At 47.6% G+C, this 27814-nt stretch overlaps 1 protein-coding gene across 1 annotated transcript in view; it reads left to right on the forward strand.

Moving 5' to 3' along the window:
* The window catches only part of SSH2 (slingshot protein phosphatase 2), a 66969-nt gene that overhangs the window by 37613 nt on the left and 1542 nt on the right, over window positions 1–27814 (forward strand). The window contains 13 exon segments of the mRNA XM_009328652.1: window positions 894–958; window positions 5794–5915; window positions 8354–8422; window positions 9224–9289; window positions 10477–10671; window positions 12514–12607; window positions 12730–12858; window positions 15752–15798; window positions 17202–17348; window positions 19692–19892; window positions 24140–24983; window positions 26279–27811; window position 27814. The exon segment at window position 27814 is cut by the window's right edge and continues 1542 nt beyond it. Coding sequence (XP_009326927.1) covers window positions 894–958; window positions 5794–5915; window positions 8354–8422; window positions 9224–9289; window positions 10477–10671; window positions 12514–12607; window positions 12730–12858; window positions 15752–15798; window positions 17202–17348; window positions 19692–19892; window positions 24140–24983; window positions 26279–27811; window position 27814 — 3513 coding nt within the window.

Consider the following 27814-nt stretch of genomic DNA (forward strand, 5'->3'; position numbering starts at 1 on the left):
GCCTTGAACTCTCCTTTCTGGGAATGCAGATGAATTTTCCAGGTAATGATTGAAAAAACAGCCCCTTGCTGGAGGTGTTAGTGCTTACTGACAGTCAGAAGTTAATGTGCTTAGCAGAGAAACTCTTGGCTCTCTCCAGGCCAGGGAAGAGTGCTGAGAAGTCAGTGCGGCAGTACCAACAGAAAGGCATCTCGCTTGTCTTTCAAATGCTTGCTGCTTTAGGAACCTGGGACACTCAACTCTTTTTAAGAAGACTTTAAAGTTACTGCATGACTGTGATTTTTTTTTCCTCCTTTCAGTCTTCCTCCGCCTCACCAGTAAAAGTGAAGCAAGCATTTTCTAGGAAAAATTGTGGTTGCTTGATTTTTCAGGTGGCAATTCTCAGCTGCTTTTGGGTGGGATTGGTACCTAAGCGTATGTGGTCATGAGCTGCTCTAAGATGGGACTGAATCTCACTTCAAATCAGGAATCTGCCATTTCTTTTACACCAACTTATTACTCAGTGCAGAACTGCTACCTAGACAAAAGTATCCCCTTTGAAGTAGTAGAATGAGATGTTGAACCATGGGACGGGGTCTGTTTCTACCTAGTTTGCCTTGTCTTTTAAAGGAACAAAGAGTACTGAAATGCCTTTTTTTTTTTTTTTAACCTCTGTTAAACAGATAACAGGATTTAGCAGGAGAGAGCATGGTAAGATGGGAACAGGTGAGCACATGGAGCAAAGAGCAGCTGACTGAGCGATGGAGTTTTGTCATCTCTGAGTGGGTGGAAGTGACAACGCTCATGGTGACGTGTCAGGTTTCTTGGTGGACGTTTGCTCTGGCTGGACAGACGGGAACTTGCACGCGATTTAAAACTATTTTTGTGCATTCACCTTTCCCTCTTTCCTGCAGGGGATCTCCAGCAACACCTGCAGGCCATGTTCATACTGCTCCGCCCAGAAGACAACATCAGACTGGTAGGCTGGCTTTTTGCTTATCTGCTGTTAACGAACATAAAGGTGAAGTTCCACTTGACAAATACACCTGTGTAACTCATGAAGGCAGTGGTGTGTGTATGTTTGAGTGGTTTCATCAGCGGGTTTGGGGAGTCGTCTTTGCAACCACAAAGGTAAAAAAGCAGCTAATTATGAAAGGCCTGCTTATTTAGCTGTTCAGTGAGACAAATTGTGTGGCTAGAAGACTGCCTTTGTCTGAACCAAGTACTGAGTACTTAGGCTCTCAAAAAGTACTGTAACAATTGCCAGAGAAGCTGGGTAAATAGCTTGTGTCCTATTTAAATCAAGAGTAGGTGACTTATGTCTGACCCGCATGAACACTTGCCCTTCCACGTTAGTTCAGTTGTGTTGCTCGCTCCGATTTCCTAACTAGTTGCATCCCCAAAGTCCATGGCTTATCAGGAAGGAGCATGTGGGATCCCCATGTCGGTATGTATGTATGTGCCTATATTGAACCTTGTCTTTCTGCCTTTCTGGGTGGTTGCTTCCTATAACGATGTAATGAAAATTAGGCATTGCTGTTTATAGCATTGATATGCAGTCCTCAAGACCTCCAGAAGCCAAAGAAGAGCAGTGAGGAATTTGTCTAGGACATGTTGAAGTGCTCTACAAGGTCAGGCGTGATTGAAGTGTATCTGCACCTCTCATCACTCAGTAGCCTGAAGTTTCTTTCCTGTGTTGTCTTGGTGCTTCTTAGCAACGTATGCCCAAAGTAGGACTGCCAGCATCAGAAGTGCTATTCTGGCACCTCTGGTTTGCTGAATCCTCCTGAGCTGTGCTGGAGCTGGACTGATCTTACGAGTATAGATAGGAAACAGCCAAGGTTACTATGGAATGCTTTAGCCTTAAAAATGACCACTGCAAATAATTTGCCATAAGCAATCTTTGTAAGCAAAATAAAGGACCTACTCCCAAACTTCATCAGGCACACCTTGCTGTCACTAAAATCTTAGTGAAAGTGATGGGAATGGGAGTTCTCAGTGCTTTTCAAAATCTGAGCCAGGGTTAGAACATTGGAAGCTATTGAACAAATCATTGTTCAGCAATATCACTGGCTACATTGTGTGATTTGGGACAAATTAGCCTTAACAGCTGAATAAGGACTTTGTGGGCTGAGACATAAACCCTTTTGTTGGGAGCTGCATTTGGAATGCTGAAATCTTGCATGAGGTTAAGTTCGATAGTCTACTTGAATTTAATTGATTCTTGACGAATGAAGGGTGTGCAGAGCTGCAATAGACTCTCTCATAAAATAGTAGATACAAATTAGATTTGAAATATAAACAGTACTGAGAGAAATGCATTCTCTTCTTGCATTGGCTGCTGTCATTTGGAGGGCAGACTTCACAGCTCAGAGGGCAGCAGAGGAATCTAATCCTCTGTAAACCTACACTTAATATTTGGAACAACTCTTGTTTCTGTTGGAGCTATTGGCAGAGTTTTTTAGCCTTCCATGAGAGCAGGATTAGAGCAGTGGTACCAGTGTAAGGTCAGTAGGAAGGAGGAAAATGAGTTAAGAGTGCAAACTGATTGAACGTATTCCTGTAGCTTAGCAAAGTGGGGACTTGTTCACTCACATGTTCAGTAACAAAAGAAGACTTCAGAAAGTTGGGCACTTTTTTTTGTCTTCAAATCAAATATCCCAATGAGAAATGTGTTGTATGAAACATCTACTATCGTATAGCACAAAAAAGATGAAAGGTCAGTATGAACTTACCTCTTGGAATATGCTTTTCATAAGGGCTGGTGTAAAACACCACATCACACTTCTGACAAAGCAAGAATGCAGCAGAAGATAAAGTTGACTTCTGTTTAGGTGAGCCTAAAACCAAGAAAAGCATTGCTGGCCCTGAAAGGACTACAGAGGACTTCTTGTTCATGAACAAACTATAAATAACCTCCCCAAATTGAGGAGAAAGCTAGCTCTATGTAGGTGAGCTGTTGAGAAAGAACCCTCCATCTCATCAGTCCCTGAAGCTAGGCCATCCTCCCTAGGTTGACTGGGATTTCAAATATCTTCATTTAAAAGGCATCAGACCACTGACTTGGTGTGCTCCTGCTGTTGGGTGAGCGTATGAACTAGACCTTAATGAAAAGGTTAGAGACCAATTTGTGATTTGGTGGGCGTGTTGGAGCTCTGATAGTAACTTTTGAGGTTGGCTGGTTTACGATGTCAAGTTTGCTGTTTTATTATTCTAGTAAATTTAGCAAAACACATTATCTGCTCCAATCATGGTTCTTTGCTTTGTGGGAAGGGTGTAAGTGTTGAATCTAGAGAGCCACGGGAAGCCATGCCCAGTTTCTCTTAATTGGCCCTCTGAAAATCCCACCTGACTGACTTGAAGCTACGTGACCTTTGATCGCTGTTTGTCTAGCCCTGTTCTAAAGGGTCTTGCATTAAGACCACACTTCCCATTACTGCTAGCCAAATTGGTTTAGCAAGGCGAGTTAGATTATGTTAATCCTTTTGCTGCTGGACTGTCCTCAAGAGAGGCAGAATAGAGCTCGTGTGTGGATGGCCCGGACACAGGGCAGCTGTTGTCCGCCTTCTCCCATTTTAGGCAAGTCTTTTTGTTTCTGTTTGAGGTTTGGTTCCTAATGTAGATAATGACTTTAACCACCAAGACCTTGGTGATTGCTTGCTCTTCTAGGTTGAAGAGCACCCTTTCTATTTTGCTACAAGTGGTTAGTTGTAGAAACAGCCGTCTTTGGCAGAATTCACACCTTGAAGGCCTGACCACCTTGATCTTCCGTGTTTTCAAAGGAATCCCAGTGACTCAAGGAGCAAGAAGGAAATAAGGCTGGTTTTAGCATGACTTATCCTAAAGAGGTGGGGTGGGGCACAGTCTCTCGCTGTACAGAGCATGTCTGTCTGCTGGCATCAGCATTTGGGTAGTTTCTGTTAGTCTTTGGTCCCATTGGACAAGTCTAGAAGACGTGGTCAACACCATCTCCTGCCTGTACTTGCTATTCCGCCCCCATCACTAGAGCTGCTGCTCCCTGCAACACCACTGGGAAGCTTGCCCTGCTGCTCTCAGCATAGTCTCCTGCGATAGAGCACTCCGGTGAAATAGCGAGCTCTCTTTTGACTGCCATGTGCTGTTTTAACCTTTGCTGTAGACTCTGCCATATCTTGTGGCCAAGACTTACTGGCTAGTGGACAGGCGAGGTGTGAGGAGGTCAGAGGGGGCTTCCTCTAGGCAAGGAGGTGCCATTCTGGCCTCAAGACCAAGTTAGAAAGAACTAAAGGAGCATATTGGGAAAAGCAGCCTACTCCTGAGAGATCCCACACGATATTTTGTGAGCTTTTTTTTTTAAGGATAAAATGACTGTTTAAACTGGGCTCTCTGAGCCATGAACTTCTGTGGGCCACCAAGAAGTGTCTACACAAGCAGTGGCTCGGGAGGGCTGTTGGTGTTTGAGGAATTCAGGTTCAGTTTGCGAAGGATGTCAAACACCACTTCAAGCTTCAACCATTGGATCGCGAGGAATTCAGCAACTGGGTCCCATTGCAGCAGGCAGGTTTCTGTCCGCAGCACAGGGCAAGGCTGGGCTGTGACGGCTCCTTCTTGCCCGTGTTTACTCTCTGTAGGCCCTGCTCAAAGTTCAAGAAGCAGTTGAACAATAAGGTAAACATTGAAGCCAGACAGTGTCTTGGGGTTGGATTAGGCCGTCCAAAGTTAAGATTCAGTATGCATAATTAAGACACTTCCTTTCTAGGGATGTCCTAGTTTCTCTAGTTGGGATCCTGTGACTAAAATAACTGCAAATGGCTTGGAACAGAGCACAAAAAACACTGCAAGTAAAGGGTGCCTACTGCAGATGTTTATAGGCAAAACCTAAAACGCTGGGCTCCCTTTCCTGGGCTCCTCACTAACCAGCAGTCTGTCTGTAAGAAGACTTGCTGAAGTCACTTCAGTTCTCGCTTCCTTGTGGCTTCTGGAGGAGCATAACACTTCAGCGTAGCATTTCAGGAGCTTCAGCGTTGGTCTGACGCTCACAACTTAGCTGCACAGCTGCCTTCTGAATGCTGTCAGTAGTATTTGATTTGGGGGAGTTTGGGGTGAAATTCAGGCATCCTCCAGTCCTGCTTGATCTCTCTTTTGGCACTGGGGTGCACGTGGTTGTGGTAGGAGCAATGAAGCACAATGACTTTCACCTCTTCTGAGCAATCGAAATCCAGCCATGGGTACACCTTAGTAATAGGGAAGTCTTTTCCTGCCAGCTGTAAGGCAGTAGGGTTGCTTCTACACTAGGGAAGTTGCTGGAAAAATTCAAAGGACCAGCAGGAAACCTCATATCAGTTGGATCCTAGTTGTCCAGCTATCTGGGAGGGTGGTGGAAAGAGTCTCGTTGGAGCTGTTGTAGCATACAAAGGAAAGCTCTAGCTCTTTGGATAAAGCCCTCTGTGAGGTGGAGAGCACATTCAACACCCGTCTATCTCGCTGAACATGTAATGCTGCCTGAAGCTAACTAGGCTGGGACCAGTCAGAGGATTGTGACAGTCAGCCTCGTAGGCTACTGGTTAAACGCAGCCTTGGTGGGACAGAGCAGGGCTGCAGCAAGGTGTCCAGAAGGCACCAGGAACGTGCCAGCAGTTGAGGAAAGCATTGTGTGAGAGAGTAAGTCGCTTCTCCCTCTGCTGGTTACCCAGCTGAGAAGTACAGGCCATCTGTACTAGTGCAAACTGCATCACTGCTTCTGCGCCTGTCACTCAGCATGAAAAGGTGGCTTGTAAAGGTAATAGTGTGTGTTTTGCTGGCTGCACTGCTGATCTCTCCCCTTCCTTTCTTTAGGCTGTAAGACTGGAAAGTACCTACCAGAACCGCACTAGATACATGGTGGTAGTGTCCACCAACGGCAGACAAGACACCGAAGAGAGCATTGTCCTAGGAATGGATTTCTCTTCCAATGACAGGTACTCATAGCATCCAGGTGGGGAAAGTCCTTGCGTTCAGCCACATGTTGAGTAAAGCGTAGAAACCATTCCCTGGTGTTCATGCTTTCTGGGGATAGACTGCTTCAGATCTTCCAGCCTAACACCTTCCTTGAGACCCAGAATTCCCCTTTTATTTCTTGAAAGGAGGTAGAAAATGGAAGGCAACAGCACAGCTGAGCCTCAGGCTTGTGTGAGGACATTAAGTGCCCTTAAGTGTCTCTGAATGGTGAGGTCCCTAAGCCTTGCACCTGCACACCAGTGACAGGGACAACTCCCATGCAAGGAAAGGAAAAGCTGCAATTAGAGGAGCTGGACATCAGGGTTCAGGAGAGCAGCTAGTAAGAAAGTGACTGTCAGGCAGCCCCTTGCCAAGGTCATGGCACAAAGGGCCTGATGGGAATGTCAGGGTTGCTGATGGGAGATCTTACACAACATGTACTCTCCCCAGACATCAGTATGTCTTCAGGATTTAGTGCTTTTGCTTCATTCATTTAAATTGCTGCTGACCTCTCCAAAAGGCTACAGAATGTGGCTGGGAAGTGGCCTTTTGCTGCTGGAGTGACTGTAAGCCAGCAGGCAGCACGCCCAGCAGCTTCACGGGCAGAAGCTTCAAGGATAGAAAGGGACACTGGGCACTTTGAGGAGGGCATGGAGGCACATGGCTCTTTTAAAGGATTGTAAGTAAGTCTCGGCCTTTGCAGGAAAGAAAAAACCTTGGTATTCAAACCATTTTGGAAGGTTTCATACACATGCTTAGTTCTAGCACAACTGCTGCAGGAATGAGTCTTGCTGCTGACCCTAGTTGGTAGAAGTTACTTTCACATAGTTAGCAGGCTTAGATTAGAAAATCTTTTTGAACTGTTTGGCTAAGAAATGGCCTTCCAAACAGCCTGCTGATCGCAACAGCCACCATGCTTAATTTCAAGTGGCTTGATTTGGATGCTTAGCTCAAGTGATGCCTGCTAAATGGGGGACCAGCTTGATGGTGCCACTGGCTCCTGGCTCCCTTCCTGTGCATGTGTGCACAGCTGTAGCTCAGAGATGCTCTTGCAGTAGTGTAAGAATAACTTGTCCTTGCACAGGTTGTTGTGAGCTTGGAGCTTGCTATTGGCTGTGATATACCAGCACAGCCACCTTTGATAACTGAGAGCTCACTGGTATTCAGTCTCTAATAACATAGCAGGGTCATTTTAGCTTTCTGCTAGAGTTACTGAGGTTCTGGATGGTCAGTCTGATACACCCTCCCCTAGCCCACTTGGTATTTATAACTCAATGTAGACTTGTTGCTATGGTCTCTGATAAGCGCTTGCTGAACAGTATCACTAAAAATACCCTGGCCACCTTGGGAAGCCTTTTAAAAACACATCTTTCCATGAGCTCATCTCATGTTGTCAACAGAAATAGCTGCATGCCGCAGTGTCTCCTTGTGCTGGGCACCAGTCGCTCCGAGGCGTGTGCATCTACAGGGCTTTGTGTCTGCTGACTCTCTGAAACCTCAAGTATCACCCTCTTCCCCCACTTCTCATGAGCTGCAGAGACTGCAGGGGGTGTTAGGGCTTGTGGAAATTGGAGAGCAGTTAGTGCAAAGCATAAGAACAGGAGGCAGTTGAATCCGATTCTTCTTCAAGATGCTGCTTTGATTATGGACTGATTTTACAGCTTTATGAGATTCAGCTTTTTTGTTTGACAGCCTGGTGCAGGTTCTGTTGGGGTTCCTCCGCCCCTGCCTTTTTTCCATCACTTGACTTCTGCTTTTAACTTGGCCTTTTGCTCAGTGTTACAGAAAGCAGGTGACTGTGAGGGCAGAGAGGTCAAAGCAGCTGAGAGAGGAGTGGGTTTGCCAAGAGGCGTCTGTCTCGGCTGGCTCTTGTGCTCATCCTTGAGGTGTGGGAGGGAGAAGAAAGGTGAGGAGTCAACAACGGGTGACAGGCTGTGATTGCTAATGTACTGTGCTGCCAGTCACCCTGCTCTTAGACTAGACTGATCCCCGGTCCCAGCAGCTGTGGCTGAGGGACAAACAAGAAAACAAAGCTATGGATTGCAAAATCAGAGGTAGAACCAAACCACTTGAGCCCGAGAGGGACTAGTCTGTAAAGAAAGCCTTGAGCTTACTGAAGACTGTGAGCCCTCTCTGACCTTCCGCACAAAGCTTGCTGCTTCTGAATCCTTTTTGCTCCTCTCCTGGACGTATGTTAACCCTTTAAGCTTGCTTGAAAGAGTACTGCTATACCCTGTATCTGGTTAATGATCCTTGCCAGACACCTCTAGAACAACACTGGCTCTGTTTGTCCCTGAAGCAACATTGGGATTTTTCTTTTTTTTTCTAATGAGTGCAAACGTCTGCAACCATTGCTAGGAAATTAGAATAATAGCATGATGCTGTAGCAGATGGGCTGACCTTCTCTTTCTTACTACAGTAGCACTTGTACAATGGGCTTGGTGCTGCCGCTGTGGAGCGACACCTTAATCCACCTGGATGGGGACGGGTGAGTGTCTTTTGTATGTTCTAGGTCAATAGCAGAGGGTCTCCATGTGTTAGCTTACAGCATGGTGTGTGTGTATATATATATATAAAGAGAGAAGAATTCAAATGATTGCAGAGCCCTAACAGGTCCAGCAGACCTCCTACTGATGACCTGTATTGGGTTAGTAGGCTCAAAGGCCCTAAATCACAGTGGTTGTGGCAGGGAACACCAGTGATTGACTTATCTGTGAATAAACACGCCCTGAGACAGTGGCTTGTGTGTGTGTTTAAGCTGGAGTAAAGGAGCTTTTACTGGTGAGTGGGTGTGTAGTGAAAGCTCCTTAAAGGGATCCTATTATGTGTTCCTCCATCACACTCGCAGCAGGCAGCGTTCAGCTGAACGCAGAATAAGAATGATGTTTCTCTGCCAAATAGACACCTGACTTGCAGACTCCTGTTTGTGCCAGTTACAAAGGCTGTCCAGTGCAGTGCGTGGAATGACTTTTCTTTCCTTGGTAGCTGCCCCAGGATCACTTTAGCTGGACTCTGTTGCTCCCAGCTGTGGCACTGAATTTGTGTTGCCAAGGTAAACAGCACAGCCCAGCACTGTCCCACTGTCTTAGTTTCGTTCTCGAACAGCAGCCGCTTTAAAAAGTTACCTTAGAGCTTTTAGCGTGCTATTTTGATCTGTTTGCTAGCTGAACTCAGCAATGTATGCATAGGGCTACTCCTTTGCTGTTCTAATGTGCTACAAACTATCAGTTATTAACTGAAAAGTTGCTTTTGGGACACATTTTTACTGTGCCTTTTTTCCTGTCTCCAGAGGGTTCAGCGTATCGACAGATAACAGGGTTCATATATTCAAGCCAGTGTCTGTACAGGCAATGTGGTAAGTACTTACTATAATCTGTTCCCAGTGATTGTTTTTCCAAGGTGTTTTGCCTGCTTGAGCTTTTAAAAAGCAGGTGCTGCTTTGCATTATTGGTATCTTGAGACCTACTCGAGCAGCCAGAAGTCTCTTTCAGAGACAGGAAAGGAAGTTTGATACCAAAGAAAAAAAGCACGCAAGTGCTGGTATACAGCAGTGAGTTTATAATACTGCTGCAGCCGCACCTTCGTCTTAGCTGGGGGCAGGAAGGAATAGGGTAATTTTCCTTGCAAAGGGCTGCTGCTTTGAATCTCTCCGAAGCAGAATTGCTTTGAGCATGTGTTTGAAATACTTTTTTTTTTTATTTGTCATAAATAAGGAAATACACGCTGTGCATATTTTAGGAGTCTCTGTCTCCAGTGAGACATGTTCATTGTGATAGCGAGAAGGAAGGAGAAGCTGCCTGCGTTTTTCTTTCCTTTTAGGGTGGCTCATGTAAGAATGTAGAGGCCATGAAAGTATTTCTGGCTCAAGTTTCTTTGCATTGCAGAAATACATTGCCTGTCAGGGTGTCATGCTACTGTGTCACCCCAGTGATTTTGACCTGGATCCTTCTGATCCCAGTCAAAGATTTAAAACAAGCTAAAAATAGGAGAGGGGGATTTGTTTCCCAGCAGCAGCTGAAGAAACTTCTGACATCCCTCGTGCAGTGAGAGAGGGCAGACACCTAAACACCTCAGTAAAGTCAAGTCCTAAGCCCTTGGTTGTGCAGCTCTCCATGTCTCATTCCTGGGTGTCCCGGCCCTGCATGCGGGGGAGCTGATGGCGCAGTCAGAGCTGTCAGAGCACCCTGTCTTGGACAAGAACTCTGCACATCTTATTTATGGCTTAGGTAGCGGTAGCAGTTTTTGGAGCCAGACACACAGGTGCCTCTGCCCTCTGAGTTGTGGGCACCTTCGCTGCTATCCAGGCTTGTCTTGGCATGCTTCAGATAAGACATGCAAGCTCTTGCAGCGTGTGGTTATCCACACCCTTGCAGGACAGCCCCCTGCTGTCCCCCCTCAGTGCCGGGGGCTGTTGGATATAGCACTGGGGTTTGTACCAACTGATGGGACGTGAGCAGCATCCGGGATTTGGCTGCTGCTTTGCACTCAATACCAGCGTGAGGAAGGAATTATGATCCTGCAAGTATATTTTTCCCTTTCTAGGTCTGCTCTGCAGAGTTTACATAAGGCTTGTGAGGTGGCACGGAGCAATAATTACTACCCAGGGAGCCTCTTCCTCACGTGGGTCAGTTACTATGAGAGCCATATCAACTCTGACCAGTCGTCAGTCAATGAGTGGAACGCCATGCAAGATGTCCAGTCCCACCGGCCCGACTCGCCCGCCCTCTTCACAGATGTGTAAGTTGGTCTGGCTCTGCTGAGCCAAAGTGTTTGGCTGTCAAGCACTTCAGTCTCCAAATGAGGAGACAGTTTCCACAAGAGGTTACTCTTAATTAGGTATTAATGAGGAGAGGTTTCCTGTTCCAGATAATAAGCGGACCCCTAGTTAGGTAAACACCAGCACTGGAAGTTTAGCCCTCCTGGGCCTTGCATCTCCTCCAGCCTCTGTTTTCAGTGTAGTTGTTTACCTTGGGCTTTAGGCTTGCAGATCTTTGCTTCTGCAAGGTAAGTCCTGTGTTACTAGTGAGAGAGAATTGTGTTGTATTCTAGTACTTAGGCCTTCCTCTTTGCTGGTTTTGTCCTCTGGTTTCCAGGCCTGGTGTCTCCTGGAAGGAACAGGTTTCTCTGGACTTTGCTTTTATGATGGCACGTGTCTGAGCACATGTTTAGAGTCACATGGTCTTTTTTTCCTTAGTTCATTTTGCTGTAAAGTGAAGTGGTGATGTATGCACTTCTGAGACTGTGAGCTCAGAAGCATCCTCATAGGCATCCATCTGATACACCTAAGAACGGGGACAAAGAACAATGTGGCTTTTCATTGTTCTGAGGAGCTCTGCAAGTGTGGAACAGGACAGTGTATAGGTCCCAAGCTGTATCCAGCTAAATGCTTGGATGTCTGGTGATATATGGTCCAAAACAGTGGCTGAGGTAGGTAGATAGTTTGGAAAGGCAAAATTTATAGGCTGTATCAACATTCAAGGTTTACAACCCCTGTAATTAGTAGTTGCTGATGGTACTGATACCATATAACCTCAAAGGTAGTCTGTGTCCAGATGTGATGCCAAGCACGAGGGCTTAGTTGCCCGGTTTGTAGTAGAAGGAATGACTTCACTAGTCCCCACTGCTTTCCCAGTATAATAGTGCCATTGGTTGATTTATGCTCTCAGATATTTCCTGTCGTTGGAGTTCAGTGAGTGAATAATAATGCTAAGCAGTTGTTCAGCTGTGAACAAGCCTTCACACTTGATTTGTTTTTTAATGTACAATGAGAGTGGGTGAAAAGTTTTGGCAGGCTGTCAGATTAATATTCTCTTGTAGCTTTTCATATATAAATTTTATGTAACCCACCCTTTCCCTGGTGGCAGCAGTTGAATGATTTCCTGGGGACACCTAGGCAGCATTCTCTTAATTGAGTCCTGAAATAATGTGTGAGGTTAAAAGGACCAGGAACTTCCATGATTTTTATTTGTGAACCACCAGTTGGACACTTGTAAAGCAGAGAAGTGTCTGTGCAGTCGCCATCCTGGCAGCCTTCCAGAGAAACGGAAAGGTGGTGCGAGATGTTACTGCTGGGTCCCTTCTAAAGATGATGGGTGAGACAGCTCTGTGCTGCTGCTCTGTTGCAACTTCCCCTGGTGTTAGTCAGGCTATTTTTGCAGCTGGTGATAAGGCCCCTGGCAGCAGAGGCTGGAGGAATGCACAGAGGCTTAGCTGCCCTCGTCTCTCCATGTAAGGAGCTTTGGAGCTGTTACCTTTCCAAGAAAGGTAGGGGGAGGCTTAGATAGTGCTCCGGAGAGTATAATGCAGCCTTCCCAATTTAAATTTTACCAAATACCAGAGGTTCTCTGGATGACTACAATGGATTAGGAGCATTCAGTTGGTCTCTTTCATATACAACGGGGAATCTAAACTGGGCTTTACAGTCACCTGAATTCCCTCCAGCTGAGGGACGTGCTTGGGGGAAGTAGTGTCAGTATCTGAGACTCTGCAGAGTATACAGTCTATACAATACCTGTTTAAAAAGTGTCATGAGTCCAGTTTGTTTCCCCTCCCCGTGACTCTGTTGCTTTCTTCTGATAGCCCGACTGAGCGGGAGCGCACGGAACGGCTAATTAAGACGAAGTTAAGGGAGATCATGATGCAGAAAGATTTGGAGAACATCACGTCAAAAGAGGTGAGTGGTGAGGGAGCAGCACTGGAAGTGCTGTTGTGCAAACTACAGAGCTCTCTATGCCATGAAGAAAGGCCAGAACAAAAACTTCACATGGCTTCCTTGTGTTCCTCCTTCCCACCCAGATACGCACTGAGCTGGAGATGCAGATGGTGTGTAACCTGCGGGAGTTCAAAGAGTTCATTGACAATGAAATGATAGTGATCCTTGGACAGATGGACAGCCCCACACAGATATTTGATCATGTCTTTTTGGTAAGTCTAACAGTGAATTCAAGAGTAAACATGCCTGACACTTCTCACTATGTCTTGGTTGACACAGGGGCCCCTGGAGGAACTTAAAGGAACTCTGAAGGGGAGATTGGCTGATCCTGGAGTCACATACTCTTAAGCAGGACACAAGATGCTAGTGCTACTGAACAAGAGCTGCCTGGCTTCTTGGCTGTACTAAACTTTGCCACAGAACACCAGCCAAGCTGTAGACCCTGTCGCTAGAGGGTGGAAGGGAAAAAGTCTTAATTCTAACTATTTTTCAGGGCTGTTTCCATTGATGTAAGACCAGGTTTGTAGCTTTAACTGTCCAGGGTACCCACACGCTGAGTTCTTGGAGTATGCGTGTGTTTGGGAAGGGCATAACTACAGCAAAGAGGGAGGGGAGCTGTTGGGGAGAGCTGTGTAACGTTCAGGTGGAATGACACTCTTGTAGCATGGAAAGCTCTGAGTTCCTGTGATCCAGGAGGAACAGAGGAGCTTAACAAAAAATCGTGGATATAAGTCACTTAAGGAAGATGTAAACGTTTCACCTTTTAATGTTTTGCTTGCTTAGTTGCCTTTCATTGCTGGTGGGGCCTGTCTAATTACTGCACCTCCTTCTGGTGAGTCAGCACTCCGCTGGATTTCCCAGCCCTGAAGCAACGGACGCAGGTTTGATTGGGCTGTCTAGCCTATGAGGTTGGCTCAACTTTAAACAAAGCCATTCCTCTTGGACCAGCTGGTCCTTCCAAATGGAGAGGGCCTCTCCCAGTCTCCTGAAGCTTAGTGCTGTGGCTCAGAAGGGATGGTGTATGTTAATGTGAGCGCTCCCAAGAAATTGTGGTGGGGTAGAGGCAGGAAGTACCTACGATGTAATGGATTTTTTTTTTTTGCAGACTACGTGTTCTCTGGGGAGAGAGACCTGTTACAGGCTTACAGTGCTAGTCAAAAGCAGTGCAGGCAGTTCGGTCCGCTGCAGGGCTTGGAGTCTTGGCTCTGAATGCATTTAATAGGAACAAGACCCTTAAAACAAGGCTTGCAGGCAGCACCAAGGAGAAGAGCTGTGGCTAATGTGTGGAATAGAAGTATTTGCAAAGCAGCTCTCTGCGGTGAGGAGCAGTGCTGCTGGGGCTGGGCACCAGCTTAATTCAGGAGCGTGTATACTGCAAGGCAAAGTTGTACAGTGAGGTCTCTGGAAGGCATGGAACTGTTTCCTTCCAGGTGGAGGCAAGAGCCCTGTGGGATCCCACTTAAGGAGTGCTAAAATAACTAAGCAGGAAATAAGAGACCTAATGATGTTGGTGATTGTGGATCAAAGGACAGGAGAAGAGGCTTTCACCACTGCAGCATTGTTCTCCATACCTGTGGAAACTGGTGGTTCCCAGGCCTGAATTAAATTATTCTTCCTTGGCCAGAAAGAGGCAATGTGAAGCTAACTAAGTCTGGCGGGCTAGGGTAAATACAGCAGGGATCAAAATGTGTTTGTTGGCAGATACTGAATAGCAAGAGCCCCCATAGTCCTCTTTCAGATCGTGCACAGCTCTGGGCTTTGGGATTGACCTGATCTGTGACTGAAGGCAATGGATTCTGTTGAAATCTGGGCTACCATGGCATGTAGCATCTGCCCTTTTATTCTGCTTGAAATTCAGAGTCCCATCTGTGCTGAACCCTTGAATGGTGTCCTCATTACGATGATTTCTCTTAGGAAGTAGTTCAGTTTGGGAAGAACCAGCTGCTTTTTGTTTGTTGTATTCCTGAAGTGTCAAGACAAGACAACAGACTTGTCCCCAGTAGCTATCAGAATAGTAATGCAGCCCTTTCCTGTGCGTGCACATCTAGACGCAGGCTGTGAGAGCTCAGGACTTTTCTGCAAGTGCTGTCATGGGCACAAGTGCGTGCCTGTGAGTCAGAGCTCTTGGAGCTCCCCCATCTCAGGCACGGGGTGCCTATGCACGCATTCTGGGGCAAGCAGCAACCCATCCTCTGGGTGGACACTGCTTCTTCTGCAAGACTGGGAGGTTCTTGCTCTCAGGCTGATAGAGTTTGCAGGCAGGCGGTGGGTATGCTCCAAGGGCCAGCTCATCATGGCTATGCCTCTCCTGGCCTTGGGGCGATGTGGAAGCCTGTGCCATGGGAACAGCCGTGAGCTGTTCTGCTGGTGATGGTAGTGCTGCCTGGGTCCCTCTTGCTTACTCCTTCATCTGAACAGTCTTTCTATTTGGGAGCTATTTTAGGGCAGGGAAGCAGATAGCTTGTGCACCTTAATCTTTGAAGGAAGCCTTTGTCTGAGTGGTTTTGTCCTCAGTCAGGGTTTATGTGTTTGAGCAGGAAGCAAGCAGCTTGGAGGCCCTGTGTGTGCTGCAGAGAAGAGGGTTAGCTAGCCAGGGTTGAATGTGTATTTCTCTGCTCACACAGGCTTTGAACGTGGGGAAAAGAGGTGTAACCCAAGTAAGTTTACGGTGTTGCTGCCTTTGATGTGTGAGATGGGTGTTTCATGTATAAAGAGCACCTGGATGGTGTTTAAACACAGGCAGTCTCTCTTCTATGGGGTAGAGCTGTCAGCAGCCTCCAGGGAAAGGGTGGAGTGGTCTCATCTTTGCTGAGGTTGTTTTGTTGGCAGTTTGCAGGAAGTGCCAGCATATAGTGCTGGGCTCCTGCTTTGCAGAGCTGCCTGTTGCTTCAGAATACCTCTGGTTAATGGGGCGAGATAAGGTGCTGAACATCAGCCCTGTTACCACTCTTCTGTGTACCCCTTTACTCAAAAGACCCTCTGCTCTCCAACACTTAGCTGGCCAGCTTCCTCCTCCAGTTCACTGGTGACAATCCCTTCCTCCATCAGTTGTCTGGCCATGCCTTCCTTCTGGCTGATGTGTCCCTTTGAATGTTTTCCCCGCAGGGCTCAGAATGGAACGCCTCCAATTTGGAAGACTTGCAGAACAGAGGGTAAGTAGCTTCAGGCCATCAGCTTGAAAGCAAGAGCCTGGCCTCAACACTTGTCTATGCAACAAACTCTATTCCATACCTGCTGTGTAACCTGAGTCTTACTAAAGGGTTTGCAGATCTGAACAAGCTCTTGCTTCCTCCAAACTCCGTATCCCACAAACAGGCACCCTAAAGTAAAAGAATCTTGTTCCCTGACCTTGACTGACATCCCCTTGGTGAACGAAGGAAGCCAGCAATCTCATAGCTATAAGTAGCAAAAAGCTACAACTACTTAACTGGATGCTGCGTAGTTGGCTCTGTGCCCTCTGCTCCAGCCCGTTGTTCTGGGCTGAGGTCTCACGATTACAGAGGTGCTTTGGAGTCTGGACCTCCAGACTGTGGCAGGAAGGAAAATATGTAAGAGTATTTGTTGCTTTGAGTGGGGCCCAGTAGGAAGTAAAGTCCTGTAGCTCTCGGGCTTAGCACTGATGGGTTCCTCTGTCTCCTGCCCTCTCTACCTTTCAGGCTTAAGCTTAGAGTGTCCTTTCCCTAGGCCAGGTGGATCTAAGCACCAAGATTTTGCAATTAAATCATTATTTATGGGTTTGGCTTATTTGTACCAATCCAGTGGAAAAAAATAATCACTCTGCTCAATTGGATTGATAGCATACTTCTGTACCTCGGAGAATCAGCCTGGCAAAATTGACTCTCCTCATTCAGTTCAGGGTCTGCTGCCGTTTCCTTGGGTCAGACAGGTCCTACTTGACTGCCAGCGATCTCATACCTGCTAGAGAAAAGGGACGTTACTCCCTTGCAGTGCTCTTGTTTTGTCTGATATCCCAGCATGAGTGCAGTTCATAAGCATCTTAGAGTAACCCTGAGGGCTAAAAATACTGGATGTAGTGTACGTAAATACCATATGCTTTCTCTAGCAGTTTCCCTTCCAGAAAAATTAGGGATAAGAAATAAATCCTCCCCAGTGGCTCATTGTCTGTTACATCTCTCTGTAGTTATTTTATGCATTTGTTTAACTATGGTGTTGCTCCCGAGCTTATGCCTTCAATCTTCTAGTGTTGTTGGTGCAGCAGGAGGAGAGATTCACAAAGGGGCTTTGAGAAAGTGTCCAAACACTAATTGAACAGTCTGTGCGGGAGCTCCTGTGACACAAGTGTTGCTAGCGCTTAGAGTAGTTATCAGAGGCTAGGCTCTAAATTGCTCAGCAAAACCTTTTGTCTGTTAGCCACTGCCTCCTTGCATTAAGTCCTGGTTTCCAAGGAGGTGTGTTCAAGACTGCAACTTCAAATGCTTTGAGTTTTGCCACTCGCAAAGCAAGGCAAGGCTGTTGTGTAGCAGCTGTGATATCTCTCTGAACTTGCTGTGTTCTGCACGCTCTGCATTTTTATCTGCTGTTTGTTTCCGTGCAGGGTGCGGTATATTTTGAATGTGACTCGAGAAATAGATAACTTCTTCCCTGGGCTCTTTGAATACCATAATATTCGGGTATATGATGAAGAAGCAACAGATCTTCTGGCTTATTGGAATGACACCTACAAATTCATCTCCAAGGCAAAGTAAGTCTTTTCAGAACAGAACAAACGCATTTAGAAGATGTATACTAAACATTTTATATTTTCCTACTGATTTTCTTAACTACTTTTCCTCCTTGCCTACCTAGGATCAAAGCATTTTCATTTTGTAGTTTCTGTCTAAGGGTCAGAGTTGCCTTCCGCAAATTTTCATTCTTGTGGGTGCTTGTACAAGGAGCAGGGTAGGACTAGCGAGGGGTTTCTGCCCAGTTGCAGTCCAGGCAAACAGTGGAGGAGATCATTCCTGTAATAGAGAACTAACTGTTTGCTTGCTGCTTAGGAAATCCGCAGAGGTGCTGGTGGGAGGAAAGGGCAGTAACAAATCGAGCAGGGTTTAACAAAAGCAAGACGCAAAACCTTATAAGCCAAACACAAACATAAGCTGTTCCCTGCATTGTGTGGTTGTACGATGAAGTCCACGGTCTGGAAGTGATTTCTTGTAGTGTCATGCTCCAGAGCAAACTCTTCCCTTTAACGGGAGTAATGCCTGCGTAGGTCTCTGAGCGGTCAGTTACAGTGAATAATCTGATAGCGGATGCTGAAAGTAGGACGTTTTTACTGCAAAGAACTGCATCCCAGTTATAGCGAGCTGCCTCCAGTTAATTCAGCAGCCTTCTTAAGGGAAAACTGGTCAGAAAGCAGATCGGTATACGTTGCCTTTAAATTATTATTTCCATTATAGAAGTCTGTCATCTCTTAACCATAGCTGGTGCTTGCAATTTCTCATAGCCTTTAGAAGCTGACTTGTTTGAGTATGGCTCAAGACTTACTTTATTTAAGATGGTTTCTTTAAAAGACATCATTGTATTCCCTTAAGTATTGATTTTGAATTGTTGTCATCCTCAGAAGCGTTCTCCTGCCCACAGTATTTTCCGTTGGGGTTTAAACAATTGGGCCTCAGTACTGTGTATGAGGTGATGTAAGTTACTATTATCTTCCAAATTGGGGCAATTACTGTACCCCCTTCTCTGCCCTGCCTGCTTGTTGTTTGGCTTTTTTTTTCATCACCAAAAGCATTGCAATGTTTTGACTAACACGATTTGCAAAGTTGAGAAAGTCTTAGAGCAGTCTAAAGGCTGCTATAGCCCAGTATACCCCAAACAGTGCAGACATCTCTCAGAGTGTCTGGGGAGTGTGGATGCAGGTACAGGCTCAGACAGCTGTGAGCAGCTGAGGCCTGAGCTTGTCAAGGCACGTGGCTGTGTGTGCTCTGTGGCCTCCTGGTTTGTCCTGTGGGAACTTCACACAGCTGGCAATCCAGAAAACCTAGCGCTTCAGGGAAAAAACAAAAGTGCCAAACCCAAGTTCTCTCAGCCCGCTCCATGCCAATGCTGCCCAGCGCATGGAGTTCACAGAGGAGGGCCGTAGCCTTCCTCCTTGTATTTCACAGCAGACAAATGTTTTTTAATTCCCTGGAGCAGAGTGCTGGCTGCCCTTTCAGGCTCTGTACCAGCCTCACCAAGAAGAGTAACTGCTCGTTGCACTCAAAGGCATTGTTTGCTTTGAAAAACGAATTAAAGCTGAAGGATTTTCCATCTGATTGCAGCAGGGCGCTGCACTGCAGCTGTCATTTGAGGTCTCTGCCTCCAGCCATGGGGAGGTCATCTTTTCCACTCACTTGCATTTGGACCGGTACCGAGCGGGGGGCTGAGATTTCTACCTATAGACAGCCCTAAGGAATGGTGTTATCAAGAAAAATCTGCCAGGTTGGTCTGTGGGGCTTTTGGCTGGATTTTTGCACCTACCGGTGTCTCGAGAGATGTGGATGGAGGCTAGGTGGGGTTTCAAACACCTGACTAAAGCAGCGTTGGTCTTGCTCAGCCAATTTGTCAAACCCAATAATATGCCGTCAGAAGTTTGCAGTAGAACAACATCGCTGTGCTAGGGGCTGCCCTGAACTGCTCAGTATCTTCCAGGGGTGTGTTTCTAAACTGTGACGCCACATTTGTGTTATAGATGCCCTTTTTATTTGGAATACTGCTTGATACCAGTGGGTCATTTGGGCTGAGTTCAAGGATGCCATATTGGTCTTTAGCAGTCTTCATAATCTCTGCAAACAACTGATATTTGGCTACTTTGCGATAAAAGCTTCAGAAGAGCTATTGTAATAAAATCTGTTAAGAATATTAAGACCTTGTTCTTCACTTTCTTTGTGTCTTGCTCCGGTTTGTAAATTGGATTATCGGATCACATCCCAGACTTCAACTGTGGCCACAGTGTTGAAAATGTGTTTGATAATGCTCTGGTAAAGAAGTTGCTATTTTCTTAAGCTTCTCAGAGGCCGTATTTTCTCTTTAATGATCCTCTTTTGTCTTTCTCCCACTTCAGGAAAAATGGTTCTAAGTGCCTGGTGCACTGCAAGATGGGAGTGAGCCGCTCGGCGTCCACAGTGATCGCCTACGCCATGAAGGAGTACGGCTGGAACCTGGACAGGGCTTATGACTACGTGAAGGAACGGCGCACTGTCACCAAACCCAACCCCAGCTTTATGCGGCAGCTGGAGGAATACCAAGGGATCCTGCTGGCCAGGTGAGTGGAAGGAATGACCTGGATTAGCCGTGTTAAGGCATAACATTTAAATGATTGACTCCATTATTTTACTTAGAACTTCCATCACTGCATTCTGTAAGCTCATGATTGTCTTGGGAAAGATAGTGCTCTGTTTTCATGGGTTATCTCAGCTGAGCCTGGGAAAATGGGTGTAATAAAGAGCTTTTAGGAAGCTGTTTGGCTTCTGGGATGGCTGTTTTTTGAAGAGTAGTATCCCGTGAACTGCCATCTGAATGCAGCATTCAGAGCTGTGCAGACACCAGCAGAGATAAATGATGTCCCTATTGCTTGTAACATCACTTGGCAGGGAACTTGCTTTGTCTCCATCTCAGCCTTACAGTTCCCTGTTGAACATGCCCCTCCTCAGCAGCTGGTCTGGTTTTATTTAGATCCCTTTGGTAAGTGTTGGTGTTAGGGGAGGGGACAGGATGTTCTGTGCATTGCAACAGCAGTGTTTATTCCTGCGTGGAGTCCTGAGGCCGGCCTGGAGCTGGGCCTGGGTATGGGTGAGTGTGTTGCAATCCCAAGCCTATCACCTGATTAGCAAAAAGACATAAATATTGCATGTTTCTGAGAAATCCACTTGTAAGCTGTCTTAAGCAATATCTTCACATGATCAGCTGGAAGGAGGTAGTGATACTTTGTGTTTCACCAGATTACGGTATTTTGTTTAGGATCCTGGTGTGCTTTGCCAGGGAGCAGGTCTGAAGCAAGCAGAATTACCCAAGCTGAGCCTCCTGCTACAGGAGGTGGCTCTTAGCATGTTTTGACCAAAGTAATTATTTCATGGCTTCTTAGTGCTGTTGAAAGGTGCCTGCCTTATGCTGTTCTTTACAGCAACTCAGGTACTCATGTGCTCTATTTAGGGCATACTTCTCACCTCTGTCCTCCGCTTGGTTTTGTCCCTTTGGGTCTGTCCTATCCACTTGTGAAGACCTCCCTTCCCTTTTTCTGTGCCAATGACTTACCATTCCTCCTTTGCTCTCCACCTGCTCTAGGCAACCTGGCTATCTCTGCTGCTGAGCCAGGTCTGGATTCCCGATTTTTACACCAGATCCTTGATGTAAGCTCCTTTTGTCACTGAAGTGTGCTTCTTCTTTCCCCTTCTGCACAGATTAGCAACCTGAGGGCTCCTCCCAGCTTATTCCCTGATCGGGTGCAGCCACAGGATCTTTGTCCTCCACCTCTTCCCATGCCTGCTTTGCTCTTCCCCTGCTCCCCAAATGTTGACTGCCATAATGACCCCCTTTCTCTCTGAAAAAGCAGCCAAGTAGTATCGAGTCTCAGGAATAGATCACAGTGGAATAGATATTGTAAGAAATCGTGCTCTTCTGGACTGAAATCCTTTGAGACAGACACCACACCTGCCTTTGGTGCCTCGTGTGACACCAAACGTGCTGCTGGCACTGGTTAATAAAGGTCAGTGCTTAACTCTGAGCTAGAGATGACCTGACCAGTGTGGTGTGCTATGTAGCATTGGGCAGACTGGGGTAGACTGGATGGAGGAAAAGAAGCTTTTCAGATGGGAAAAGCATGCCAGCATCCTTTGCAACAGGTTGGTGAACACCTGTGAGGAGCCCTGGGCTGGTAGCAGCTGGTATATCACATCTTCAAGCCCTCAGCCCTGCGTTGGTTTAGGTAATCGGTCAGTCTGATAAGTGGTGGCACACCTGCAAAGCCACCTGGTACAGACAAGGATTTTTTTTTTCCCATCTTCCAGTAATTTATTTTTCAGGAGGTAAATCTTTCTTGCTGCCATCATTTATATGGTGTGTGGCTCCCCTTCCACTTAAGCACACCACTGCTCCTGACCTACTCTGCAAGTCCCCATACAATGGCATGAACAGGATTACTCGTGAGGCTTTAAAAAATGCAAGAGCAGTGCATTACATCTGTGTGTGTAGGACTAAAAAGCCTGCAGTAAGCGAAGCTTCACTGAAGCAAGGAATGGCCTCTCTGTGCTGCAGAAATGGTCCCTCTTTATGTAGTTCCTTTCTCAGCTCCAAACTGCTTTTTCTCCTCTTTCTTCTCTGTGTTACTTAGCTCTGGCCTCTGGCTGCCTTGTTTATTGCTGTGGTATTCCAGGACAGGTAAAAAAAAACAAAAACAAAAAAACAACAGATTCATGCTCATGTGACTGCTCCAATTTCAGAGGGAAGGTATGTGAGGGCAGCCATGTGCTCGCACTATCTAGTTACGGGTTTGTGTTGGGGTTATAGCAACTGGGATATGTTTTCCAGCTGTGAAATGAAACCTTTTAGTCACAACAACAAGCATGGTTTACTCTTTGGGACTGTCATACTTCCTGGGGTTAGTTAAACTGTCCCCTCCCTCTGGTGATAGAGACGGAAAGGCTGAGCCAGCCCTGTTTCTTTTACTGGTTATGGATAAGTTACAGGAAAACAGGGTTTGGGATCCCCTATGCCTTGTGCAACTTGTGAATCAACAGCAGTAGTTTTATACCGGAGCCTGGAGAGCTGGCTGCAGTGTGCTGGGAGGCGTGGGGGGCTCCCGGTCCAAGGCTGGTGTGGACACAAGCTGGCCAGCCCTGGTGCTGCCCCCAGACCTTGTGCCATGTCTGGCACACTGAACGCCTGGGCTGCCGTGGGCTGTTCTCTCCGGTGCCAGGAACGCTGCCCAGGAAGGTCAAGAGGTAGCTGTGGGCTCTAGGAAGGGACGTGGGCTCCTGTTCTCTGCCCCTGCTTTTACAACCTCTTGCAGGTTGTAAGACTGGAGGAAGTGTAAGATTAAAAGTTAATACAGTACACCTCTCCCAGTGGTTATTGGCATCTGTTTTGATTCTCAGATCAAGGCTGTGCTAGGCAAGTTTGGTTTGTTCATGCACGAGGGTAATTTTGACCTTCAAAATCAGTTGCTCATCAGAGTGCTGGATTTGAGCGCTGAAGCACCAGGATGAGAAGTGCCCTCAGAAAACATCAACAACTTCTCCCCAGGTTACATGAGCAGAGACATGGGAAATATTTGGCATCTCATACAAAGCCTCAGCAACAACCTGCCTCACAGACAAGCCTGCTGCCAGTGTCAAGCTTTGCTCCAAAACCCATTAGAGGCAGAGCATGTGCACCCCAGAGCAATGCCTTTGGCCTCTAGTCTTGACCCTCCTCTCCTCTGAAAGGACCTGATTCTGCCCTGTGTCATACATGAAGGCTGTAGCTGATTATGAGGTTAGAAAACTAAATCCGTGATGGATTATTTTCCTTAGCTGTTGGGCACCCAAAACTAAACTGGTACACTGTAATTAGTTCAACAGCATCTGTTAATTAACTTACTGCAGCCAACGGATGTGTCTGGGAGCGCCTGCTCACACTAGCAGGGGACTGGAGAGGTTTTGCAAGGTCTCCTGCAGATCCAAGGACCTTTCTGCAGTATCTGCTCTCCTCCTAGGGGCAAAGGGTGGAAGCACAGCCCTGTGGCCGTGGTCATTCAGCAAAGCCCTTGCAGACACGGCTGCTGGTGTGGTTTCACTTCGCCTCCTTTGCTCTCTGTAAGCCCTGGAGCGTGGGCTGGGTTTTTTGGCAGGTGGAGATAAGGAATGTGGTGCAGTGCCGCTGGCAGTTGCTTGGCCTGTGACTGCTCAGATCTTCCTAAAGGGGCTTTCCAGGAGCTGGAGGACTCTTGAGCTTCCTTCCTGTGAAAGGCAGGTGGTGTTTTGGGCTGCTTGTTGACTGTTGAGGATGTCTTCTGTGTTTTACACACACCCACATCTATTCACCCCATCCCCTTGGTTACCAGAGCCCAGTTACTGATCACTGAAGCTATTCAAAGAAGGAGCCACAAGGGAAATGGGATTTCATTCACTGTCCACCATCCACTCATGTCCAGGACTAGGGACTCTGACTCTTCTGGCCATTGCTCACCTGCTAGCAAATGGAAAAGTACTTGCTGGCTGAGAAAGGACCAAATTCTGTAGTCGGTTAAACATTCCATTTGTTGAGTAGACTGATAAAACACTGCTGGGGAATACGTGTGTGTGGAGCAGAACAGTGCAGTGGGATTTAGCTACTGGAAAGTGGATTGTTAGTAGATCAACTTCTCCAGCGGCTGGTTTGGCCCCGAAGTGTTTAGGTGAAGCTGCAGTTGCAGTCAATGACTCCAGTATTTGGCACGGTTTTTCATGTAGGTTGCATCCTCTTAGAACAAAGTGGGTCTGGCCCTGGTATGTGAAAACACTACTCAATGTTTGCATTTGCTTTTCTTCCCTGCAGCAAACAGCGGCATAATAAACTGTGGCGCTCACACTCAGACAGTGACCTCTCGGACCATCATGAGCCCATCTGCAAGTCTGGGCTGGAGCTGAACAAGAAGGAGATCACCACCTCGGCCGACCGGATCTCAGAGGCCAAAACCAATGACAACCAGCAGCCCATGTCTCCCATCTACTCAGCTGAGCTAGACAGGGAGCAGCAGCTCCCAGAGGATGCAAACATGATTGAGGAGATGTGTGTGAAGGAGAGAAGGATCCACCTGGAGTTTACATGTCGAGACTTCCATGCTGAGCAGATGGAGGACAAGCTGAACCTGAACAATATCAGTGGCTGTACGGCAGGATGTTGTGTAGACTCTGTCCCCCCTGATAACTGCCATGCTTCTGAGGCCTTAATGCAACTCCAGCACCCCTTGGAAATAAGAGAGTTTCCTGATTTGACAGTGGATGATCTAGAAAAAGATGCCCTTAAGCCTGATATGAACGTGCACTTGGTTCCCATGGAAGAATTCACTTCATGCTTAAAAGACTTTCCTCAATCCCCAAACCAAAATTCCCTGAGTCTCCAACAGAATCCCCAGCCCGAAGTGACAGACCTCAGTACAGACAGGATTGATTTCTTCAGCGCTTTGGAGAAATTCGTGGAGCTTTCCCAGGAGAGCCGGTCGCGCACCTGCTCCCATTCCAGGACGGAGGAGCAAGGGAGTGGAAGGAACGGGGTCTCCAGGGCGCCTGTGCTGGAAGTGTCTCCTGCTGCAGATGGGGGTGCAGATGCTCAAAGGAACAGCTCTGGAAACTCTCCTCAGGCATCGGATGACTCTTCCACAGATGAAGAACAACAAAAGGTTAAAATAACTTGGTTGTTTTTTAGGAACTGCTGCTTGAACCTATCTGCAAGTAGTTCTCTTGCTGTGAGGTTGCTGTGGACCGGGGATTTTCTAGTCCTGGCTTTCACTGAACAGGGTAGCCGTTTGGGGAGGGATTGCTAGATACTTCCCCTTTCTTCACTTTTAGATACTTGCCCTTTTCTGCACTTTTTCCTTAAACATCTGTTTGCTGGCAGTGGCGGGGCACTGGCTGAGTCGACCTTAAGCTGACCTGCTGTGCTGTTCTCATGAGAAACTTCTTTTTGAGTTTTGCATCAGGAGAGCAGGTAGGTGGGACTTGACCCACTAGTGCAGCTGAACTCTGAACAGCCAAGGCCAGCCAGCATCCCAAACCTGCGCAGATATTTATCTGACTTGAGAAATCCACCAAAGAATGGGACAGAACTGGCGCCTTTCCCTGGTTGGGAAGCACCAGCATTGGGATAGTAAATCAAGGCAGGTGTAGAGCTTCCACTGCTGGAGGAAGAGAATGAGCCTGTCCAGGCCTGGGGTGATGGGATCGGGCATGTCATGGCTCACTTCTCTCCTGGGTAGAGAGTGGTTCCTGACAAAATTTAGTAACCTGTGAAGTGAGGTACCTTTCTCTCATAATTGCTTTCCCCCCTCCAGGGCTCTCACAGGGATTGATGATGTCCGGGGCCATGATTTTCTGTGAGCCTCTCTTATTTAAATTCCACGCTGCATTGCTTGAATCTTTTCCATCTCTATGTGAGGCAGTAAGGAGGCTCGTCCGAATATAATAGGCCAACGCGCTCTCCAGTGATTTGGCAGAAGGAGCATCTGTGCGGGTGGGGGAGGCTCTCTGGCCATTTTCCTCCGGGAAACCAGAGCATTTCAGCACTCGGTCATTCTTTATGCTGTACTTCTGTTCGCTCCTGTACATGAGCAGAATCTTTCACGTTTTCAGTTCAAAACTGCACTTTTAGCAGCATTAGGATTTTTTTTGCTAACTGGACTTTTTGTTATTAAAAAAAAAAACAGGCTAAATTTCCCTTGGAATTTGTGGCAATTAAATAAAAGTTCTTAAATCTCAGCCTAGGTGAAAATCCAGCCTGAAACGTGTTAAATGTAGTCCCAGAGGCAGTATTGCTTCTACGTTATGATCACGGCACTTGCAATCTGTCCGCACACGCTGGCACGTGCGCTTTTTGTTCCTTTGGGGATGTGCACCCCCGTTTCCTTTAAGCAGCTGCCATTTGCTCTGTGTCAGCACATTTGATCCATTTTGTAATTCTCCTGTTTCTGTGTTGCAGGAGGTCCCTGAGCTGCCTAGTGCAGGCCATCTCACGAGATCCCACTCGGAAAATGCTATTTCTGTGAAGGAAATTATTACAGAGATCGAGTCAATCAACCAGGGAGCAGGACCTGTCCAGCAGAAGGAGGCTTCAGCCAACCTCACCCAGACACCAAAGAGGAACATGGTGCATGACCTGCCAGTGGAGGCGATTTGGGCATCAGAAAGGGTGGAGCAGAGCGAAGGAGCCTGTGCTGGACACCAGGAAAAGGAGAAGGACCCTCTGCAAGCTGAGCAAGAAGCTGCCCCCTCCCTGCAGCTGTCTTCTGGTAAATCAGACCTGGAGGAAAGCAGCCCTGGGGGGGAGCAGCAAGAGCCTCGCAGCTCTATCAACCCTGAGCCCAAGTGGTGCCCTGGCTCTGTCCGGCGAGCCACCCTGGAGTTCGAGGAGCGCTTGAGACAGGAGCAAGAGCACCAGCACGCATCCCCAGTCTGCATCTTACCGACTCGCAAGAACTCCAGGAACGACTCTCCTGCTGCTGAGCTCCTGCCACGGGGGAAGAGCGAGGAGCCACCCCTGGAGCTGGCTCTGGAGGGTGACAAGGCACGGGGTCCAGGCACTGAGGAGCTGCTGCCGCCTCCCGGGGCAGAGCTGCCTGCAGGCAGACACCTGCCTGCGCCCCTTGCCTCCTCTGCACAGGAGTCCCTGCCTGCAGAGCCCAGCCCGGGGCAGGAGGGAATGGCACAGGAGTGCAGGACAGTGGTCTCATTTGATGGGACAGAGGAGCCATCGTTGCCCTCCCTCCTCCCAAAGAGAATTGAAATCATCGAATACACTCCCACAGAAAAGTCTGCAGAGCGCCCCGATGCAAGCTGTGAGCAGGGCGGGCTGGCTGCAGCCATCCCGTCTTTAGATGAAAACTTGAACCCTTCATTGTGCTCGGAGAAGGCACTGACCTGTCTCAGACCTCTGACGCTGGTAAACCTCTCGCTGCCAGAGCATGCGGTACAGAAGCAGGCCACCTTCACTGTGGGCAGCCCCAGTGAGGAAGGTGGTAAGTTATCTGTTCACCTCAGTGCTGCTTCCCCCTCTGCCCAGGTGACCTCTACGCCTTCAGCCAGCCTAGATCGCTGCTCTTACCCCTGCGTAATTCACCTGGAAGGCGTCACTGAGCAGAGCACGGGTACAGATGATGAGCCGGTCACGCCATGTGGCATTGAGGGAGACACGACTCTCCTGTTCAGGGACAGCTCCAAGCCTCTCTGCAGGGGGGGTGCTGGCATCTCGAGGCAGCTCAGCGGCGAGGACTTCACCAGCCAACGTGCTGAAAACATGGACCTTCTGGACATCTCTTTCCTGTGCTATGGCCTCCCCCACAGCTCCAGCAGCCACAGCGTGGAGGGGCACAGCAAGAGCCCAGGGCTGGTCAAGCAGCGAGCGAAGGAAATAGAGGCTCGGATCCGGCATGCGGGGCTCACCACACCCTCCCACATGAAACGCTCAGCGTCCTTAGCCAAACTGGACTGCCTGGACCTCTCCAAGGATGACTTGTCC

The sequence above is a fragment of the Pygoscelis adeliae genome, unplaced genomic scaffold, assembly GCF_000699105.1.
Source record: "Pygoscelis adeliae isolate BGI_AS28 unplaced genomic scaffold, ASM69910v1 Scaffold347, whole genome shotgun sequence".
NCBI classification, from domain to species: Eukaryota; Metazoa; Chordata; class Aves; order Sphenisciformes; family Spheniscidae; genus Pygoscelis; species Pygoscelis adeliae.